This window comes from Passer domesticus, chromosome 2 (genome assembly GCF_036417665.1).
Source record: "Passer domesticus isolate bPasDom1 chromosome 2, bPasDom1.hap1, whole genome shotgun sequence".
Taxonomy (NCBI): Eukaryota; Metazoa; Chordata; class Aves; order Passeriformes; family Passeridae; genus Passer; species Passer domesticus.
Genome location: NC_087475.1, coordinates 109,129,464 through 109,152,328, shown reverse-complemented (window position 1 = coordinate 109,152,328; position 22,865 = coordinate 109,129,464). Strand labels below are relative to the sequence as shown.

The window sequence follows — 22,865 nt, the reverse complement described above, 5'->3', positions numbered from 1 at the left end:
GTCCCTTAACTGGTGGTAGTGGAAGCTTATAAATTGACTGTTCATATGGAACTCTTTACTTTCTCTTCTCCAAAACTCAGGGTCCTACAGGCAGGACAAATGGAAGCGGGGTTTTTCCAGCTTTAAGGGCTGTCCCTTCCACAGGTTTAATCTGTGCTGCTGTCCTGGTCCTAGCTGGAACAGGGATTTTTTTGCAATAGCCATGAGGGGATATGACCAGAACCTCACTTCATTGGGTGTGGGAGCGGGGAGAGGGACTGTCTGTGTGGTAAAAGGGGTTCCTTCAAGGAGGGGTCCATGGTGAGCATTTCTGCATGTGCATCGCCTTCTCGTTTGTATAGTTTTTTTTTAATTATTATCATTGCTGTTACTATTAATGTTCTTATCTCATTGCTGTTTCCAGGAAATTGTTCTTAGCCCGTGATTTTTCACATTTTGTGCTTTCAACTCCCAACTCCATTCCAGCAGTGGGAAGGGGGAAGGAGAGGGGGAGCAAGAGAGTGGCAGTGTGGTTTGAGAGAGTGAAGGGAGAAGTACTGTTCATAAACCAGGACAGCTGCTTTAACAGTCTGCATATGAAATATGTGAGGGTGTGCAGCATGACTGGATTTGCCCTTAGTTTTGATTTTGTCAGAGATCTGCTAATTAGGATTTGTTCCAACATAATGAAGTTGACTGTTGGCGAGAGGTAATCTTCTATTGATCCCTAAGGCTTGGCAAAATAAAAACACAAATAAATGAATGTCATATGCTGTACAGTCTATTTGAATTTTCACTTGATGTTTATTTCTGTAAGTGCTTCTTTTTTTCTACATCTGCTTTCATTTGTGCCTGATTATGTCAAGTGTTTTCTCATATTTGTCAGCTTGGACTTTTTTACTCCTCTTCATGAACCTGAAAGGCAATTGAGATAGTATGCAACTGTTAAAAAGAGACATGTCAAGAGGTTTTAATGTAAGTTCACAAGTAAGTGGCAAAAGCTGCACTAATGCTTCTGTTCCCTGGTATTACCTGAAATAATCTGTATCTGAAATAGACTAGCAGCAGTCTAGCCAACATTTGCCATCTTATTCCAGCTAACAGTGCAGGTATCCTGTCCATGTTCTAGATTATATAGATCCTTTTGATGGCAGAGAACTTCTACAACCCTTTCTTAATAGATGGCAGTGCACTGAATGACACACACTCCCCAAGTATCCAGAAAATGGGTACTGGTAGCAGTAGACAAGGTATTTCTAAAGCTACAGGATTAAAGTAGTCTCTACAGTGCCCTTCTCTCCCCAAAGGAGATGTTGTGATTTTTGGGACAGTAGTCTCCACCTGAATGTGTTTCCTGGCACCTCCTGCAGTCGCTGCCACTAGACCCTTCTTGTGGCACTGCCACCTCTGTGTGCACCACTGAGCTCGTCTTTTGGCATTGCAACACTCTGCTCCATTGCCAGAGCTGCACTTGGTGTTGGCAAACAGCATCTGACTAGCAAAAACAGGCATCCACTTTTCTGTGATTTCTGCATGTTTGAAGCAGAAAGAGGGTACCAGTAAGGTACAGGAAATAAACAGCAACCTTAACAGTATTTTAAAAAATAAATTATTGTCATGGTGTATCTATTTCAGTATTTGTGTGATGCCATGGCTTTGTGAATCTTTAAATTAATTTCTATTGGTTTTGATTTTTTTTTGGTAGGGGTATAATAATTTAGAAAAATCTGTACAAATTTTTTATCCTTAAAAGCTTCAAATCTTTTGTGGTTCCATTACAGTACTGCTTCCATTGTACATAAATGTGTGATAAACCAGATATTCAGGTAGTTTTAATGTGTCTTTGCCGTGGATGGTGGAGCAGCAGTAATTTATATCAGGCAAAGGTGATTTCATTAGACCAACACAAAAGCAGAAATTAAGAGTGTAAAAGGGTTTTTTTCCCTTTCTTAGATTGGGCGCTATCAACTCCATAAAACCTATGTGATGTAAAGCATAGAAGTTTATTAAACTTGCAAATTAAATAGATTTAGCAATGACCCAGCTCCTCTTTCTATCATTCCTAAAAGTAACAACCTCACTCTTTTTTGCCACAAGGCAACCATAGATAAGTTTGCTTTCAGTTCCAGACTAAGTCCTTAAGTGCCTTCTAGTTTCACCAACATTATTCTGCTACCATTCAGTTCAAGTGAAAAACACCACAAATACATTTCTAATCACTAATGACTTCCCAGCACCTAAGTGACTAATCACCAATATTTTCTTTCATGCAGCTCTTCCAATCAATACAAGTTCATTGAAAGAGCAATGTTAAAATATCTGCTAATGTGGTAATACCCAGGCTCTACTATATACATAGAAATCTACATCGTCAGGGAGAGAAAAAGGTGGAGTCTTTTAATATCCTTTGCAAAAAGAAACCCCAAAACCCAAACCAAACCCACCAAATCACCAGTTCTGCTGCTGAGAACAGAGGTTAAACGACAACAAAAATACAGAGAATATATTTTGTCTAAGGGTCAGATTGCTGTCCTACAGGGTTATCTTAATATTAAAATAAAGGGCAGAGTGAAACAAAACAAATGTAGAAACCCAATAATTTTTCCTAGTCTACACTACTTTCAGGGATGTAACAGAGAGTATCCATTATTGTGTGTTAAGTGCTCACATCTACCCCATACAGTATGACCATACCTTTTTCATGCCAATGTCTCTTGACTTGCTCCTCAGCTTATTAACTTGAGATTCAGCTATTTCAGCCCTTTCTTCAGCATCATCCAGATCATGTTGCTGTTTTCTGTACTTTGAGAGGTACAGATTGGCTTGAGCTTCCTGTTGAGAAAAAAGAGCGCAGCTGATTTCCTCCTGTCCACATGAAACAAAGCTTTTAATTTCAAGTGGGATGGAAAGTGCTCAGCGTGAGTAGGTAACAGCTGTATGGGCACCACTTGCCTCCTGCAGAGCTAAGATTGTTGTTTTTACAGAGTTGATATTTCTAGTGGCATTTTCCATGTTAAGTGAACTGAGAGGCTCTCACCATGTCTTCTGAGGGGCTAGGAGGGGCTGAGGGGCTGTTCTTTCCTTTCCTCCCCTTCTCTTGCAAATTATACTGCAGACTTAGGATAAAATGGAATACTTTTTCTTAAATATAATCAACACATATGCTATATATTTTACTTTATATATAATATAAATACACTTTTGTGTGCAGGGCTTATATAGACATGAAAATAATTATTTCTGGACATAAAATGTGTATTTGTACCAGAAGTTTCTATGGATAAAACATATGGATATGTTTAGAACAATACATCTCTGAAAGGTAAAAAGGCCCAGATAGTTACTTACAGCTTCCTCTGCTTGGTGCTTGTAACTTTTCACTTTTAATTGTAGCTTGTCAATCAGATCCTGCATCCTGGCAAGATTCTTCTTATCTTCTTCTGACTGTATCAAAACACCATTAATTGGGTTGATAGAGTAAAAAGGCTTAAAGCATCTACACAATACAATAATTATGGATGCCATACATATTGTAGAAATTTATAGCTCAAAGCACAAACTAGCCATGTCCTGTACACATGAAAAAAATTTCTACATCATCACTGAAGATATGTGTGAGGAGGGTGAAAACTGAGACTACCCTTCCCATGTATAGATATGTAAATATAAATGTATATAAAGAAATATGTGCATACACTTTTAGAGGTATGCAGATACACACAGGCAGAGTTCCTTGCTCGGGGGTGAGGAGCATGCTTGTCATTTAAAGCATGTCATTATATATTGAAGCAGATATGGGTGAGCCTAGAACTGTGTAATTTGCATAATTTGAAGTTTGATTTGTAGGCATTTCTGGTAAAAAAAAAGCCTAGTTTAAGCTGTCATGCTTCATAAGCAGAGGAACCAGCTAATTCTGCCCGCACACTGTATTCAAAGAAAACAACCTTCAGCTTCTGCATACAAAAGTCAAACAACAGGTAGGAGGCTAAATAATCTCCTAAGGCAGATGGATGGGTTTATCTTCTTAATGCTGTTCAAAGAAAAAGGATAAGTGCTTTGTGCTGCAGGCCTTTTTTGAAGGCCAAGCAGCAAGAGCAGCTGTTAGCAAACCTGCAGGAGGCTCAAGACTGGACCCTGCTGCTCAATAATAGGTGACAGAGCCCTGGGACTCAGCAACCCTGCACTGAGCAGGGCATACCCTGCCCACCTGAGTCCTTCTGGCTCCTTTTAGCAACAGCAGCACAGCTCAAGGGGAGCTGGGCTCTTTCTTCCCTTGCATTGTAAACAGTCATTGAAGCCTATTCCATATTAATACTGTGCTAAAAATGTCCAAACCCCAGCAACAGAGGCTTTCTAACATTAGTTACAGGAAATCAGGCAAGAGGATGATGATCACTGGCACAGGTTGCCCAGAGAACCTGTGGATGCTCCATGCCTGGAAGTGTTCAGGGCCAGGTTGGATGGGGCTCTGAGCAGCCTGGTCTAGTGGAAGGCGTCCCTGCACATGGCAGGGGCATTGGAATGAGATGATCTCCAAGGTCCCTTCCAACCCAAAGCATTCTGCGATGGAAGCCAGAGGGAGATGTTCCTCCTGTGCCTAAAGCTTCCAGCAATCAGAAAGCTCTGACTAAGGCCATCCATACTCCTTCACTATAACCCTGAGGCTGTTTATGATGTGTCTTGCCAGTTGCCTGGTGGTTTCTGCACACCTGGTAAGTCAGCTCCTTTATGCGTCTCTCAAACTTGCGGGCTCCTTTTTGGGCATCCGAATTGCGACGGAGTTCAGTCTCAAGTTCATTCTCCAGCTCACGAACCTGTAAAAAAGGAAAAACCCTTGCCATTATGCTACAAAAATGTAAAGCAGTACATAGTTTGGTTCACAGTTCAAGAAATGCTAGGTATCTCCATAGAGTTAAATTTCAGGAAGAGATTGAAATGTCAACTTTCCACTCTGTTTTTTCATAAAAGTATTCCAGCTGCACCATCGTGCAGACATGATGGTGCAGACATGTGCAAAGGCCAAAAAAGTCTAACCAAAGCAAGCGTTGGGAGACGCTTTTGCTGGTTTTAGGTGCTGGGGCTTTTAATTCTTTATTAATTAATGGCTTTGTTTATCTGCTGGTCACCAGCTCATAGATGGATAATGAAGGGGAAGCATGCCTCCAAGAACTGCTCACCTGCATTTTGTGAAACAGAGGAAAGTGTCCATACTACCCCTTCTGCCTCTGTGAACTCACCAGGCAGCACTAGGCTACTGGTCTGGTGCCAATTCTATAAGTAGAAGGCAGTGGTCTGAAGTTGGATCACAAACTTACCCTGGATTCCAGTTTTTGGATCTGCTTCTTGCCACCTTTCAGAGCTATTTGTTCTGCTTCATCCAGTCGCTTCTGGAGGTCTTTAATGGTTTGCTCCATGTTCTTCTTCATTCTCTCTAAATGAGCACTAGTATCCTGCTCCTTTTTGAGCTCCTCAGCCATCATTGCTGCCTGAAAAACAACCACATTTTACAGGAAATCCCGTATGCTGTTGGGTTATGATTTAGAATAAATGGTGGAAGATCAGTCCTAAACTATCCCTTATTTGGATATTCACTGTAGGCAAAGCTCCACAGAATACCTTCTGTGTGCATATCTTGCCTGGAGAGAGAAACTGGAAGGACAGAAAAACCTTGGAGGCCTTTTTCCCCCTCTCTGTTCTAATGCTTTTATTTAAGATTCCACTTCTCCCTTTTTCTTGTTTTATTTATCCCTGTGCTCTATCCCTATGAACCACTGGGGTTCTTGTTTACTTGCCTGCAAGTAAGCCTGTGACCTTCACTACACTACAGTGTCCTTAGATGCTGTGGTATGAAAAGAAGTAAGCAAGGAACCAGACTACTTACATCTGTGATTGCTTTCTTGGCTTTTTCCTCTGCATTCCGGCACTCCTGGAGAGATTCTTCCACTTCATTCTGCATCTGGGAAATGTCACCCTCCAGCTTCTTCTTTTGATTGATCAGGCTTGTGTTCTTTTATTAAGTTTTCCCCAAATGAATAGTGGAAAAGGAAGAAAAGTGATTATTAGAGACAATTCCTCTACATATCATAGCACACCAAGGCTTCCTGATTTTTGCCACTTCTGAATTACTCAGAGCAATATTTGGGAATGGAGACCCAGGTGTGTGGTAAGGGCTGCCTTGACTAGCATAGGTAGTTTCAAACTGATGAAATATTAAAAATATTCTCAAAGCTGTAAATATTAAGATTTTGATTTAGATAAAATAATAAGCAATAGGCTGAAATAAAAGAATTAATAAGGTTGTTTATTTTGGTAAATTAATGATCCTTAATCAGCCACTGAGGTGAATAAAACAATGTCATCAATGGGCTGGAGAAAATACTGCAAAACATTGCCAGCCTGTAGCACATTTTCATTTCTTTGTCACTATCATTTGGTGAAGAGAAGCTTTGGGTTGTAGTAAAAATGCCGTTAAGTCAGGACATGCCCCTCCATGGCACCCTAGAAATGGCAGTGTCCACCTGGACAACACGCAAAGGCTGATCTCACTGGAGACCTGCAGGCACAGAGGGCACTTTGGTGCAGGTGGGTTCCTGTGGTTTCCTGCCCTGCATCATCTTCCTGTCATGAGAGCCCAGCCCTGGGGTTACACTGCTGAGTAACATCACAAAAGCAGCATTGTTCTCCAGAGAAACAGCTCACTGTCCAGGACATGGCTCAACTAAAGCAGGAAATTGGTTTTACTGCAGGGAAGAATGAAAGAAATCAAATTTACTCTTTTTATTTTCCATCAGTGTTTTTTTCTGGAAGCTGTTTAAAGCAGTTGGATGAATCATCTGTTCCAGCTAACTTGGAGTCAGGTGGCACCTCCCCAGAGTGATTTAACTCCTCTGCCGCATTTTTCCTCTGGAGGGATGCCAGGGTGTGTCTGACTTGTGGTGGCCATGGACAAACAGTGTCAGTGATCAACAGAGAAGGCTCAGGTTAACCAGTGAGGGAGAGGGCACAGAAAAAGCCAACCTGACTGTGAAGCAGGTTCACACGTTCAGTGGCTTCCAGCAGTTCGTGCTCTGCCAGCTTCCTTGCCCGTTCAGTCTGGTCCAGTAAAGCCCTCAGCTCATCCAGCTCTGACTGGAGAAGATTGTTTCTCCTGTCAGAGACTGCCAGCTGCTCCTTCAGATCTTCGTTCACATGTCCTGAGTCATCCAGCTGCACCTGAAGCTCCTAAAATAAAGCAACACAACCCCATTTCAAGCCTCTGTCGTTATATCAGAGAAACAGATTGCAGCAGCTACCTGGAATCAACCTCAAGAATTTCAGTGCTTTTAAAATTTATTATATTTTTATTTCACTTCCAAACTGTGAGCTGAATAGCTTTTATGGTATGTGATGCAACAGAGAAAAAAAAATAAAAAATCTGTGTTCTCCAATCTACAAGAGCTGGTGGTTCTGGAAAAGGAGACAACAGAAGAGGTGCCTTGGCAAGAAACGCTTTTTTTGGGGTTTTTTTAAGCTATTACAAATGTTGACACAAACCACAAAGCTGAATATACACACAGTCCCTGTACTCCAAACAACCCACTTGGTCTCTGCTTCTTTTAAAAGCCTTGCAAGCTCACAAGAAAATCACAGGTTTTCAGTTCCTCATGCTGTAGCTTTCTGCCCCTTCAAGAGGCTGCAGCCAGCAAGGTTTTTATGACTGGATCTTTTCTGGTTTGTATGCATGTCTGAGAAGAAATCCACATTTCAGTATTCTCTTATGTCAGACATGATCACCAAGGCTTTCCCTTTACATTGTTGGGAGTAGCTTGTCTCTTAATTACCATCACCACTGCTGGTTTGGTCTGTGCTAAGGCAACCCAGCCCCTGAGTACTGCTGGGTGCTTGGGGGACACCAGTACCTTTATTTGTGTCTGCAAGACTCGTGCTGACTTGGTTGCTTCTGCAGCGTGCCTGTTAGCGTGGCTGAGCTGGATTTCCATCTCATTGAGGTCCCCTTCCATCTTCTTCTTAAGCCGGATGGCCTCGTTTCTGCTGCGGGCTTCAGAATCCAGGGTGGACTGCAGTGAGTCTATGGCACGTTGCTGGTTTCTCCTGAGAAGGACATGAAGGGTGAATGGAATGATTTTCCTCTCTGCTCAGGGACACAGAAGTACTTGCAGCAGTGCTTCATTTTCTGAAGTGTCTCCCCTCCAAAAGTAGTGTATTCCTAACCAGTGGCATAGGTAGCACTCACACACAGCATGCATAGTTTGCAGTGCCTCACTGCTGTCTAACTGGCTGGTGTGCTTCACACCCTCAGCTAACTCCTGATCTGTAAGCACCTCTAACACCCTTCTTCTGGGCTTCCTTTGTCAGTACTAGTGCAAGGAGTGCTCTCAGAGCTCTTGTAAACATGAGCAAGTATGGATTTGAACCTGACAGGAAGCACTTCCAGCCCAACAGTCACTTCGTAAAATATTTACTGAATAATTTCCTGGAATGATTTACATCTCAGCCTTTTGCTGAAGGCATTAGTGAAGGGGATCAATCAAACTGAAGGTAGGTGGCTACGTTCTAAGCTCTAGGTGCTCTTTATAGTAAGCTACAATTTATTGTGTCTTAAAATAGATGTTGGAAAAACTTTTCTTGTGCTAATTATAAGGGGAATGATTCATTCATACAAATCTGTGTTATGGACATCTAAATTTAGAAGTCATTATACCCACCCAGTTGACAGCCTGGTCCCCCTGGGAAAGGCAGCTTAATTTAAAGACAAAGCAGATACAAACAGCCTAATTTTCTCGATTCTGTAACAGAAATCCTACAAGGAAAGTTTTGCTTTCTTACAACCAAAATGTTACTCAAAGTACAGAATATAACACACACGGAAACATTGATTTCACTGCTGGCCAAGTTCTGCTGAAAGTGTAGGAGTTCTGGGAAATCACCAAGTCAACAAGATAAAACTTGAGGGCTTTATTGCTTCAGCAAGATATTGAACTGTGCCCAAGACTCCCAGAAATCAACACAATTTCTGCTGAACACTTATTGTGAAGCTGAAGCAAAATGCACTGATTAGCACAGCTTGTCCTGAGATCTCTGCAATCCAGACATCTGCAGGACACCAGAAGGTGAACAGGACAAAATATTCTTGGTTTTGAAGCAATTAACATATCAATCCCTCTGGGTATGCTGGCCAGGGTGGGCCTTGGACTTCCCCTTCCCTATCCTTTAGCCTATCAATAACCAATAACATGATTCTTGAATTAATGACATTACAACACTGACCAATTCAAGGCTGAAGTTTGCTGAATAACTGCACAGACACATAGGCTAGCATGGCCTCCTCTTAAGGGTATAACTCTTTAGACTTGCTTTTCTGCTGGGTGGGAGGAGAGAGACAAAAGACACCATCCTCCTCTCACTTAATTGCTTTTTATTTTTTCCTATTTATCCATGTCCTAGGTTACAATTTGAAGATATATTCCATTCCCATCCTCAAGAGCTGCGGAAACCAGCAAAGGCGTTGGTTTTTCCTTATCTCCTGTTAATGGGCCCATCAATGTCTTGCCTCATGACTCAGTGATTACTCCCTGCAGTAGCTATTTCTGTTTAATGGACCCACCACATGACTCAGAGAATGATATCAGCCCATTGTGAGATGCTCTGTGCAGGGGGGAGGAGCTAGGCATCCCCACCTGGATATAATCTGGGGTTTTTAGGACAGAGCAGTCAGTCTTTCCACTTAATTCCCAGGGGCACAGCTGTTTTTCCACTGGATTTTTCAGAGGAAGACTACACCCTTTCTACAGGATCACTGCTCCAACAGAACCACATTTGCCACTCCAGGAGGCCTGCAGCCACCAATCCAACTGGATTGTTATCAGCACCCTGACCAACAGGGTGTCAGGTTGTATTCTGACTTTGTCAGTGATTTTTCTTTTGCATCATTGCATGTATTTTGGTTTTCTTTTCCCTTTTCCTAATAAATTGTATTTCTGACTTGGAGACTCTCACTAGTTTTGCTTTCAAACCAGAACAATCCATCTTACCAGCAAGTTCCTCTCCTCTTCCATTCACACTTTCTGCACATCTGCAATTCTCACTGCTTATCCAAATGGTGTACACATAACAAGAATCTCCTCACATCCTCCCACACTCAGTGTAGCTTTAATTACATAAATTAACTAAATGCCCTCGGATGACATGGGTTTGAGCACCACTGAGGCAAGTACTGCTGATTTTTGCCTGGGGGTCCCTTTCTGAGGCAGCCATCCCACACAGGATTAGGAGATGGCAGCTCTCTAGACCTCTTTACCTCCATACTGTCAACATACAGAGTTAGTGGCCCTGGTCTGCTGTGAATTGATTATGCCAGCCAGCTTTTTTACAGCTGCAGCGTGTTATGCATGATGGGTTTAATGGTACACTGTCAGAGACTGATCTGACAGGAATATTTGAACTGAGCAAAGGAAATGTGGCAGGGCTAGCCTTTGGCAGATAGTCAGAGCTGTCTTGGTTTCTGGTACAGACATTATCTGCCTGTGCTGGCATAACTACCTGTGGTGCATTTAACTGGCTTGGGTTCTGAGAATAGTCCCAGTCTTTTCAGACTTTTCCCTTAAGAAACATGCTGCTTCCTGCACAGTACCTTATATTTTCCATTTCTTCCTCCTTTTCTGTCAGTTTCCTTTCAAACTCTGCTTTAACCTGAGAAAGTTCAAGCTGAAAACGAAGGGTCTTACTTTCTTCATGTTCCAAAGCTCCCTGAAATAGAAAACACCAAGAGCTTGCAAACCAGGAATTGATTTCCCACGCCCCCCCCCAAACTACAAACAGCTGCACAAACATGATCCCTTCACACTTCTCTTCCTGTTTCCTCCTCCTCTCTCTAGGCAAGGGCAAAACAACACATTTATTTGCCTTTTAATGCAACCTGACAGCTGGAAAACCGAGCAGCAAGCTCCTCAGAGGACAAATTGTCAAACAGTCCACAGTCCTCACAAAAAAACACCCAAACAACACCCTAACACCTCCAGCCTGACCTGCATAGTTTTGACATCAACAGATGTTCCCTGCTCCACACCTCTGTACAGACACCCTCTGGAAATTCACAGGCTTGTAAGGGACAGGGATAAGCTAAAACAAGATTGCTGTTGGGAGAGTGAAGGCATCCACACATTCATCCCCTCCCACTCACAAAAATCCCTCCAAATCACAAAGTGATGGAAACTTCCCAATTACATAATCTTATTAGGCAAGATGACTTCAAGGAAAGAAATAACAGAGATCAGCTCTGTATGACAAAATGCAAAAACTCTGTTTGTTCTTTCCAATTAACATGAAGACAAGTCTGTGAAACTGGAGTGATTTGTTCCTGTCTTTATTCCCACATTTCTCTCATGTATAGAAGTGAAGAACTAAGCAGTAGTTAACAGCCCATAAAGAAATAACAAGGCCTCTGACTTTCAGGTCTCACATAAGCCAGGCTCAGTGTCATTCTGTTTCCCTGCTGCTCTCACTGAACAGGAACTAAAGCACAGAACTGAGCATCATATTTTGGGAGGTGTTCTCTGAAGGGGAGAACACCTGCACAAGCTTAGCTAGTCTTCCATCAAAAGAATGAGGAAACAGAATGAGGACTGTGAAAACAAAGCTGTACAAAATCCCTGCTGATCTCCTGCCAACATGCAGCGGGTCAGTCAAATACACACATCATGACCAGGAGCCACAACATATTAGTGGGAAAAGCACGTGGAAATTCTTTGTCACCAGCAGTGATTGCCAGAGACTCAAATTCACAAGAATGGGAGGAAATCTGCATTAACCCATTTCTTTCATATTCAGCGTAAAATACATCATCAGTTTTGTTAGTTTCTAACACCACTGAGATTTAGAAATCCATTCCACACAGGCCAGGAAAGTAAAATGTGCCCCTTAGATCCCTCAAAGAGCTGATATATTCTTCCCAGCTGGGAAGCTTTTTGACAGCGCTATGGAAGCTATGGAAGGAAGATGTGCTCTGGGAAAGTAGAGCAGATGAAAATGATGGAAAATCCTGATAAAGACACCCTCTTCCTTTGCCCTTGAGCTTTCTTTCCTTACCTCTGCTTCTTCCAGAGCCAGCTGAACTTCTGACTTCTCTTGCTCAACCTGCTTCTTGATTTTTTCTATTTCATGGAGGCTCTTGTTTCCTTCACTAATCTGATTGGTCAGATCAGAAATCTCCTCTGAAACAAAAGAGGATGGATGGATTTAGCAAACAGAGAGTTTGGAACATCCTGCAGTTCATGGTGTGTGAATAGAGGACCTATGCCTCAAACTGCTGCCTCAAGGGCTCCTCTGTACAAGAGCCCTGCCTTATTTTTACTTACAGCAAGATTTTTTTTACCTGAACAACTTGAAGGCACAGCTTTTCTTGTGATTGCTTTTAGAAGTGGCTATAGTGATTTAGTTTTTATCTGTGATCTGTAGGTTAGGAACACCATGCTCTGCTCTTTAGGCTTCATCCACTGCACCTCTATCATCTTTCTTGTTCCTCCCTTGAGACTGCCTCCTCTGCCAGTGAGTTTCATTGACAGGGGGCAAAGGGAAGCCTTCTATGCTCTGGCCATACCAGTCTCCATGTGCAAAACATTTACTGGCAGCATCAGTGTCTCAAATGGCATCGGAAAGGTCATCTCAGAATGAGATAAACATCCTTCCCCACAGCTGCTGCAGGGCACCTGCATCCCTCCAGCCATCTACTGATGTGGCTCTTGCACTGGCTGCAGGACCTGAATGAAGCCTACCTTGGAGGTTCTTGTTTTCCCTTTTCAAAGTCTCCAGGTGGTCCAGTGTCTCCTCATAGGCATTCTTCAGCTTGAAGAGCTCAGTGCTAAGGCCACGGGCCTCCTTCTGGGAAGCCTCCAGCTCTGCCTGTGACTCCTCGTACTTCTGCTTCCAGTCACTGATGATCTTGTCAAAACCACGCTGCTTCTTGTCCAGGGAGGCAGCTGCTGAGTTGGCCTTCTCCAGGTCAATCATCATGTCTTCCAGCTCATTCTGCAGCCTGTGCTTTGTCTTTTCCAGAGAGGAGCACTTGGCATTGGCTGCCTCAATTGCTTCCTCAGCTTCTTGCAGGCGAGCAGCAAGCTTCTTCCTACCAGGTGGGAAGACACAGTGAAATGACCAAGTGTCACTGCGGCCGTGTTATCCAAAAAAACTGACACCAAAGCAATAACTCAGTAAATCAGTTCTGAAAGTGAAAACACGGAGGGAGTGAGGATGAGGATGGGGCAAGGGGAAGAGGAACAGAGAGGGAAGTTGAGCCTCTAGAGAGAAGGGGCTATGATGGGAAAAAAACAGCTTAAATTGTGAATACTGGTATGTGGCAAAACATTTTGTTGTGTGTCTGTGAAAATTTGAAATTGAACTTCTGAACTCTCAGGCACCAGCTAGCTACTTACTAGCTGTAACCAGTATGGGCTGGTTGTACATTTTTTATAAGACCTGCTCTAAATGACAGTGTCATTTTTCTCCAATTAAGAGATATAAGACAACCACCAGTTAGGAGGCTGGTCATGGCCTGGGATTTTTCTCATAGACAATTTAGATTGGGAAAACAGGGAGTCCTGGCAAGAGCAGGTGCTGGAAAAAAAAAAAAAGGATAGCCTAGAAAGAGGATTGGGAGATACTACATTAAGAAAATATGCTGCAAGTATGGTAAGACCCTGCAGATTGGAGATGTGCAGAGGCAGAATTTGGAGATGTTCAGAGACCTTGCCCAGCAACCTGAGCCTGGTAACTGGGAGCAGCTGTACAGTGTGAACCAACATGACTTTCTGCCCTACTTTCCCAGGGCTGCCGTCATCTCCCAGTGGGAAGGGAAAGTCAATACTAAGGAAACATAGTACTGGCCCGGGGCAAAGAGAGTGTGACGTAACTAAGTAGGACTATCTTATTTTGTTGGCTCTCAAATAAACCCCTGTATCCATAGCCACTGCTCCAGAGACAAGCACTCATCAGAAACACTGACCTGCCCAAGCAATAAGAAGAACAGAAGGACAGCCCTAAATTACAGCATTGAGTCAGAGGGACTTTCCAACCAGGAAATTTTCCAACCCTATTTTCTTAGCACACAATAAGACTCGGTGAGCACAGTTCTGCCAGTCAAGGGCATGCTGAAACCCACATAACTCACTTGGCATCTTCCAGCTCCTCAGTTCTCTGAATGGCATCAGTCTCATACTTTGTTCTCCACTGTGCCACTTCTGCATTTCCCTTGGAGAGAGCCCGCTGCAGCTCTGCCTTGGCTTCCTGCTCCTCCTCATACTGCTCCCTCAAGAGATCACAGTCATGCCTGGCTGCTTGCAGGGCATGAGCCAGGGCATTCTTGGACTGCAGGGATAGAAAGTCCACAACATTGCAAGGTTACCTATAGCAAAACCAAAACAAACAGCCCCTAGAAATTCAAATAAGGCTTAAGCTTCTTTTTTCCTTTTTGCCTCTGTCTTTGACAGTCGAGGTCAAGTGAGGTGAAAATTGTTTGAAGTCATCCCTAACTGGTGAATGAGGAAGAAGCTATCAAGACTGAGGATAATTTAACAACTTTGGAAAAACAACCCAAACTTTTAAGATGTAAGATCGGAGATTTTGGATAAGTTTTATTTAGCATTTATGTATGCCAATGATTTTCCCAAACTCTTCTCTTGTTACTTGCCTCAGTCAGGGTCAATTAGTAGGAATCATTGTCACACCTACGTCTCATTTCAGCTTTTATCTAAGCTACATATGAACACTTTTTGCCATTCCATTTCAAGGAATGGGACACAGATAAAGCATTACCTTGGTTTCCTCTTCTAGCTGTCTCTTAAGTTCTTCAATCTGTTGTGTAAAGGATGTTTTTCCCCGGGACAGCTGACTTATCAGTGACTCCTTCTCTTCAAGTTGTCTAGTAAACTCACCTGCCACAAGATTTGACAAATAAACAAACAAACAAAAAAAGAGCAAGATGTTGAAATGACAAAGTTGTGGTCAAAAATCGTATTTCCACCTGTCCAATTCTACTGAGGAAAAGAATTCATAGTTATTATGATTGACCTGTTGATTGTGATTGACCTGTTGCTTCTTCCAAAATTGTAACCATCAGATACTTCACCAGGATAGTTTTTCTTCGATTTTATTTTTCCCCCTTTTTGGGTGGGTTTACTGACTTGAGTTTTCTTGTTTGGTCAGTTGGGGTTTATTGTAATGTCAATAGCTTGATTCATTAATTTTACTTCATTTTGTGGATCAGACTACACTGATGTTTACTTTCATGGGCGGTTGCAGCTGGTTTTATTTTTTTTCACTATTTTATATTGCTTTTCCACAGACTTCTTTTCAGAGGGCTGCAAAGCACCCTTAGAACCTCATAAAGACCAGTATACAGAACACATTAATACACAAGGAAAACTTCATTGGGTACAAGAACTGTGTCACTGCAGGGCAAAAACCACAATCTCACTGGAGATACAGAAGTTACAACTAACAGTGAATGAAAAATATGTCTTTGAAAATACACAGAACAATGGTATCTGATGAGAATGCAGAAATTAAATAATACTGCTCTGGCCAGAAAGGTAGCAAGAAGTTAGAGGATATGTGAACATCATCTAGGGTGCAATGCTCAAGGTCAGGTTGAGAAAGATGGGATTCACACAGGCCCAACTCCTTTTTCCCACCAGTATTTCTAGATGCACATATCCTTGTTCCTGAAACAATAGGTAGCCTGGCACATCATGGGTTGCGAGCTGGCACATGCATTTTGGCTCGTGAGACGGTATCACTCTATGCTGATAAATGTGGGTATAGGCTTGTTTTAAAAGCCAGTCTAAGGCAAGGTGTCCCCACCAAGGTTATAAGAATACTAAGGACAGAAATGTCAAAAGACACAAAGCTGCTCCACTCAGCAATCCCAACCCTGCCACTTTCAGAGAAGATGCCATTGCAGAACACATCTCACTTATGCAGTGGAGAGGTGCCCTGATAAATTCCTGGGAAACACTCTATCTGGGCAGAACATGCACATACCATTCTCACTCTGAAGTTTAGTCTTTTGAGTAGTAAGGTCATTCATGAGGCGAGTCATTTCTTCCAGTTTTGTTTTTGTCTCGTTCAGATGGTCTTCATATGTGCGACAAAGCTTCTCTGCATTGGCCTAATGGGAATCAGGAGAAAAGACAAAGAAAGTTGTAACCTCCAGACAACCATTTGGAAGGTCTAGCCTTCAAAATGTATCATTTTTTCTGTGTGTTTGTCTTTCAGAAGAATGGCAGACAGCAAAGACATAAATATCACAGTAGCAGAGCAGGGAGGAGCAGCCCCATGTCTACGATCCCAGGACATGGGACTCCCTATCAGATCACCTTCCCCGTTTGTTTTCCCTGGACTGTGTTCTGGATGTAAGCAACACTGTAAAAAGGCTCTGCAAGAACTTCAGCAGCAGTCACATGCCTATGAAGTTCAGGCATATCCACTTCTTAATTGCTAGATGGGAAAATCACCTCCAATGAAAATTGCTCTACTGATTCTGCTTTAATTGCCATTTATCATAAATTGGGTTTGATGACAGCTTTCTAACTCTGAAAATACTGACATTTCTTTTCCTCACTTGCACTGAAAGAAATCTATTTCGAGTGTTCTGAAAGCTACTGAGATTATCTACTCAGGAAATAAAATCCACAATTCTGCTGTAGGAAGTGAAAATACATTTTGTGTGATCATACAAGCCTTTGCTTTTCATTCTGTGCTAACATGGATCAAAACTGTGAACCAAGAGCAGGATCTGAAAAGACTCTGCTTAGGGTGAGATATGTCCTGACTTGGATGGCATCACTCCAGTTGTCACCAGCCTGGAGGACCCTAATTTACTTGGGGTAAAACACAGGTTTTTGTGCCCTGAGATACATGGATAAACAATATGCCTGGGACTGAGGATGCACTGTGTGTTTCAGACAGGCCATCTTAATTCCTGTCCCATCTCTAGGCAAGAAGGGTTATATCAGCAGCTAGGTGAGGGAGACATGATGCAGGACACCACCTTCTAAAGCACTTCAGCCATAGCAGGTGTCCTGGGAAACCTTCAGACCAGCCTTAGCTACCCATGACTTTGGGGGCTTTGGGAAGCCTCAGGACCCTTACTTTCCCCTTGACCATCTGCTCCATGTTGGATGACAGATCGTCCACTTCCATCTTCAGCTCGCTTTTCTCCTTCTCCAGTTTCTGCTTGACCCTCTGCAGGTTGTCCAGCTGCTCCCCCATCTCAGCCACGCTGTCCGCGTGCTTCTTCCTCAGCGCGGCGGCCGTGGCCTCGTAGTGCAGCGTGGCCTCCTCCAGGTCCCGCCGCAGCTTCAAGAACTCTGCCTCGCGCTTCTTGTTCATCTCCAGCTGGGCAGCTGTGGCTCCCCCAGCCTCCTCAAGCCGCTCGCTCAGTTCCTCCAGCTCTCGGGCCAAATCTGATCTCTGCTTTTCCACCTTGGCTCGAGCAGCTCTTTCTGCTTCCAGCTCCTCTTCTAGTTCTTCTATACGAGCCTGCCAGAGAACCATGAACACTTTTGGGTCAGTGCTATTCCCATCAGAAGACCATGAGGCAACTTACAAACTGTCAAATCCTCTGCCAGCCCACATTTTACCTCACTGCAGAAGCTCAGCAGTTAATGGACTTGCCCATTTGTGCCAGTAAATCAGATCCTGAGCTACAGTAATGATGGTGAGTCACATCTTGCTTGCAGTAGATTGTGCTGCAAGTTCTAATTCAAGACATATAGTTCCACTGCATTGACCTTATGTTCACAGGTTTGACATTCAGCTGAAATACATGTGAGGAGTCACATGCTAGTAGGAGTAACAGCAACAAATTCTCATTTTAAGACTTCCATGACTGGAGTAATTTCTCTCTAGGAGTGTTAAGACAGGGTTTCAATACAGCAGTGTGTAGAACTGCCTGGATAATGACTATTTGTTTGAAGCAGTCTTTTTTCTTATAAGATTGTTTTCACCAATCTCCACTTAACATCCAAGTTATACAAATATTCTTTATTAATAAAAAAGTTGGAGCTGTTATTTTTGGGTCCAGACATTGTGTTTGGACTGTGCTGAATTTCCTTGGCCTTTTAACGTCTGTAGAAAATTTCCTGTGTGTTTTAATATTTTTTCTAAATTTCGAATCCATGTTTATCACTGCTGAACTTCTCTCCAGTAACTACCCTTGCCTCCATGGTTTGGAACAAAATTACTTAAAACAAAACACCAGAGCCTTTCTGCCTTGCCTGAAACCACTGACCATTCTGTGGTCATCTGTCCTGCTACTGGGAGGAAACATTATAGAGCAACCATCCTGAGGGAAAAAAGGAATCTCTCTGGGAAGTTATGGAGATGTACCACTTTGTGTCTCAAAGAGGAGCTGCAGCTAGCCATGAAAAGTTTCTGCAAGGTCTTTCAGTGAGGCACAAAGAGAAACTCATCCTAAGATATACGATAAAAAAGCAAGCTGACCTGAAGCTCCTTGATCTTCTTCTGCAGCTGCATCACTATAGCTTGTTCATCTTCTATCTTGGAATTCAGCTGGCTCATTTCGAATTCTTTCCTGGCACAGAAAGGAAAATCCTACTGTGACAATTTGCCTTGAAGCTTCAAGTTAGGATTTTTAAATTTTTAAAGAGTTGTTCAATAAAACTTCTAACGTATCTAAAAATGAAAACAATTCTCATGTATTGCGATTTGCATGGAAACACATTTTTCTCTGAGCAGCAGTTTCCAAGCCAAGCCTCTGCATGCATTTGTGCTATTATATTACTGGTTCATACAAAAGCAACGCTATTTTCAGACTCAATGGAAAAACATATTTAACAGTCAGGTCTCCTAACAATACTACCACAGTTAGGATGAACAACTTTATAGAATTTCTTCAGCTTTCTCCTCTAAGCAATGAAAAACATTAGTAAGTTTCTAGATTGCTTTTATTTAATGTAGGAAAGTTTAATGAATTCTAATGTTTCAGGTGTCGCATACACAAGTTATTTTGCCTCCCTCCTTGGCTACACATTTTCATAATGGAATTTTCTTTCAGCCACCATCAGAACAGGACGACACACCTGAAGGCTCTTAAATGACACTGTAACTGTGCTGCTTTATTTGGTACAACACAATCAACTTCTTACTTTTTCAGCTTTTCTTCCATCTGCAGTTTATCATTTTCCAAGTCCATGACACTCTCTTGGGTCAGCTTCAAATCCCCTTCCAGTTTGCGTTTTGCCCTTTCTAGATCCATCCTCACTTTCTTCTCTTGTTCCAGTGATCCCTCGAGCTTTAAGAGCAAAGTCACTTAATAAATATATTGAACACAGATCGTTTACAACAGTCAGAATGTAGGCTGTGCCCAGTTCTAGTGAGCTAGTGCTGAGTTCTAGTGAGCTGTGAAGCCGAAGCACTTAAGCACAAGCATCGGAATTTACAGGATTTGTTTTCTAGCAGCCAGAGGGCATATGGGGCTAAAGAAATAGAACAAAAGGGTTAGCCTATGCTTTACATTTGTGCAAGTATTACAGTTCTCTGAGAGGCAAAATTCTGTTTGACTTCATGCCAGTTACACTGCAAGTGCAAACTGGGAGGATTGTTTCCCTTGTTATTGCAATACTTTGAAAGGCTGAACACTGATCAATTTTTGTGGTGTTCCTGTAATTATACCTTTAACAGACAGTACAAGGAGTACATTTCTAAAAGGAGAGGAATATATTTCAAAGTTTTGCAATCTTTCAGGCTCATGAAAGGTCCACTGTAAGTGGTGGTCAAACAAGCCTCCTGAAACATAAAGGAAGAGCCAGCTTACATCATCCACTTGCTGTTCCAGTTTCACTTTAGCTTTGCTCAGTGTGTTGACCTTGTCCTCTTCTGCTTGTAGGTCATCTAGAACTTGCTGATGAGATTCCTGCAAGGCCTTTTTCTCCTTGGTAAGTTTGCTGATATTCTCATCAAGTGTTGCCATTTCTTCTGTCAGATTTTTGACCTGGGTGAGAAAGGAAGATGTGTTTGTAAGATTTTGAAGGAAGGGATTAAATGTCTATATGGTCTGAATTTGTAAGCAGGAAAACAAGAGAAAGAAAGGGGTCTCTCCCCTCTCAGCAGCTCATGGCTTTTTGAATTAAATTGTCATCAAGGGAGTTAATGTCTGCCAGTTTTTGGTGTCGCGGCAGTACATTATTTCAAGCATACTAAATTCTTTTCAGAGTCACTCTTGTTGATGGACTCCAGCTTCTGAATTTCTCTGGGGGGAGTAGGAGATGAGCTTTTTGCATTTATGGGCTTTAAGGAGGAGATCTGGAGGAGTTCATAATTACAGCAGAAGGTTGTTTACTTAAAAATGCCATAAATAGATATAATTCTTTATCTGAAGTGCAGTAGGGCTCACTTTAAAAAAAAAAAAAAAAAGGAAACTTAGGCTCAGAGGTAAAAATTTTCACCTCATAAAGTCAACTTACTGTATCTACTGACCCTTCAGTGTAGCCTGTGTAACAAACAGTGTAAAACCATCAGAAGACCCCTAGCACTTCTTGCAAAGGTAATCCATGCCCAGCCTCTATTGAATACATGGTGAAGTTCTGAATGTACCTTGTTTTCTGTAGCATGTTTCTCTTTCTCTACTTTTGCAAGTGTTATTTCAAGATCATCAATATCCTTCTTGAGCTCAGAACACTCATCTTCCAGTTTTCTCTTCTTAGAAGTCAGCTCAGAATTCATCTCTTCCTCGTCCTCAACTCTCTCTGTCAGTTCTTTGACTTTGGCTTCCAGCTGAATCTTGGATTTAATCAACAAGTCACAACGTTCCTCTGCATCTGCCAGAGTGTCTTGCTCCTGGTGTGGCACAAGGAAGAAGACAGCAATGAATGACCTTTGTTTCTCCCTTACTTGTCCCCTAGACTTAACTGGTCAGGGAGCCTGATACAAAGCAACAAAGTGGTACAAGGAAAATTTTCTACTCTTGATTTCAGAAGACAAGTAATTTATAGAGCAGGATGAGATAGTGGTGAGCATGACTATCTCACATACGAGACGACTTGCATGTGTTACTGCTGTAGACATTGCCTTGAACAGAATCTGTTAAGATTTGCATTGTTAGCCCACTTGGTTATGTGCTAAAACATAAGAACTTCTATCCCCTCTGAAATTTGGAAAGGCTCTGGCAATATCAACAGCTTATTTTTATTAAATTCCACTAACACTCTAGTCTGTAAACCTTTGAGTTTCAAAGAACATCTAATAAGTATATAAATCTATATGTCTACTCACAGCTTGGAGCTGGAGAAGCAAATCATTTTTTTCCTGAACTAAAGAGACTTGCTTTTCCTCAAGTTCCTTTCTCCGGGCTTCAGATTTTTCCAGGGCCTCCTTCAGTTTCAAGAATTCTTCCTTCATATTGGCCATCTCCTTTTCAGTTTCTGCAGTCTTCAGGAGAGGCTTGATCTTAAAGAAAAGCTTCATCCAAGGCCAGTTCTTGACAGCCATAAAAGCGCGGATGTTCCACTGAATTACAAGAAGGGCATCCCTGGTTTAAAGGAAAACAAATAAACTTCCTAAATCTTAGCCTGAATTGAAAAAGTGAGGGGTTTTGTTTTCATTCTCAGTCAGTTTCATAGTTTTTTTCTGAGCAATATTAGGAACCTTTACTAATTTCCGAGAGATACAAGAAACTTCCTCCAGATCTCTTTATTTTCAGAGACACAAAAAATTTCCAAATCTCATTTTCACCAAAGCTGCAGGCAATTAATATACAGTTGCTATTATTTTTATCACACATATATTTAAAGCTTTTAATTTAGGGTTATCTATAGCCTTAGGGACTGTAATTAATGGCTCTATTTAACTTATAATTAAATGGTAATTGCTATTATCTGCTAAGATTTAAGGGGGTGCCTTCATACCTGCGCTCCACTATCTTCTGAAACTCAATCCGCATCAATCTGCCACGTGCTCTTGCCTGGATCATCGTTAAGATTTTCGCAAGTCTCTCATCCCTCATTTCTTCTAGATGGCCCAAGAGACCAGCCTTGAAGAATACCTGGTGTATGCACAGATGTCAGTTCACCACAAAGAAGGATTTCTATTGAAGCTACAGTTCAGCTACCTTGCTGAAATGATTCACCCTGTATTCTTATTGTCACATTATAACCTAGGTGAGTATAGAGGGCCAAATACTAGTTGCCTAAGGGACTTCACTGTACAGTTCCAGAGTTGTTTTAAAACTGGGTTTTTTCTCCCCAGTTTTGAATAGGCCGAACTACTTTATCGTCACAATACCGTTCAGCTGTGGCAGGGTTCCAAGTAGGTCAGCTGAACGACAACTCCTGACTCCCAGAAATCCCTGCTAATGGGATCATGTGAGAATTCCACATGGCCACATTTCAAAAGATGCAGCTGATCTTGTGGTCCATCTATGTTTGAATGTACCTATATTATACTAGATAAGCTATTGTTTTACTGAGGGGCATGGAACATCAGCTGGTGCTGTGTGTGCTTGTAGAGTTGCTCTAATAAAAGCTCTGTGGGAACCTGAGCCAGAGAGTTGAATTTCCTCTAGCACAGTTTAGAACTTACTATCACTTTGCTGCTGTTTTGCTGGTTTCTTCTATTATTAAATCTCCATTAAACACCACCACCAGAAATTGCAGTGTCCTATTCTGAAAATTAAATACCAGATCTATCACTTTTCTCTTTACATAAGCAATGATAGTCTTTTCCGGTTACCTTGGTGTGCCCAAAACGATATTGGGTATGGTCAACATCTAAAGATGCCATCAGTTTTTCAGCAGCTTTTCTGCTATCCACAAACTTATCCTCTGGGATTGCTCCTGGATTCAGGATGCGGTACCTATTAATAAAAAAATGAAAAA

The 22,865-nt window shown here is 42.1% G+C and overlaps 1 protein-coding gene across 9 annotated transcripts in view; it reads right to left on the bottom strand.

The window, feature by feature from the left end:
- Nucleotides 1-738: 738 nt before the first annotated feature.
- MYH15 (myosin heavy chain 15) overlaps nucleotides 739-22,865 on the bottom strand; it is a 46,372-nt gene continuing 24,245 nt past the window's right edge. For all 9 annotated transcript variants that reach the window (XM_064410575.1, XM_064410578.1, XM_064410582.1 and 6 more), the window contains 22 exons: nucleotides 22,720-22,843; nucleotides 21,897-22,033; nucleotides 21,265-21,520; nucleotides 20,587-20,829; nucleotides 19,808-19,984; nucleotides 19,140-19,285; nucleotides 18,475-18,565; nucleotides 17,122-17,511; nucleotides 16,012-16,138; nucleotides 14,785-14,903; nucleotides 14,141-14,337; nucleotides 12,750-13,099; nucleotides 12,064-12,188; nucleotides 10,610-10,725; nucleotides 7,878-8,070; nucleotides 6,997-7,200; nucleotides 5,861-5,986; nucleotides 5,295-5,465; nucleotides 4,689-4,793; nucleotides 3,328-3,423; nucleotides 2,674-2,811; nucleotides 739-894 (listed from right to left, as the gene is read on the bottom strand). In XM_064410575.1, coding sequence (XP_064266645.1) covers nucleotides 877-894; nucleotides 2,674-2,811; nucleotides 3,328-3,423; nucleotides 4,689-4,793; nucleotides 5,295-5,465; nucleotides 5,861-5,986; nucleotides 6,997-7,200; nucleotides 7,878-8,070; nucleotides 10,610-10,725; nucleotides 12,064-12,188; nucleotides 12,750-13,099; nucleotides 14,141-14,337; nucleotides 14,785-14,903; nucleotides 16,012-16,138; nucleotides 17,122-17,511; nucleotides 18,475-18,565; nucleotides 19,140-19,285; nucleotides 19,808-19,984; nucleotides 20,587-20,829; nucleotides 21,265-21,520; nucleotides 21,897-22,033; nucleotides 22,720-22,843 — 3,649 coding nt within the window. In that variant the 3' untranslated portion in view covers nucleotides 739-876. The remainder of the gene's footprint in view (nucleotides 895-2,673; nucleotides 2,812-3,327; nucleotides 3,424-4,688; nucleotides 4,794-5,294; nucleotides 5,466-5,860; nucleotides 5,987-6,996; nucleotides 7,201-7,877; nucleotides 8,071-10,609; nucleotides 10,726-12,063; nucleotides 12,189-12,749; nucleotides 13,100-14,140; nucleotides 14,338-14,784; nucleotides 14,904-16,011; nucleotides 16,139-17,121; nucleotides 17,512-18,474; nucleotides 18,566-19,139; nucleotides 19,286-19,807; nucleotides 19,985-20,586; nucleotides 20,830-21,264; nucleotides 21,521-21,896; nucleotides 22,034-22,719; nucleotides 22,844-22,865) is intronic.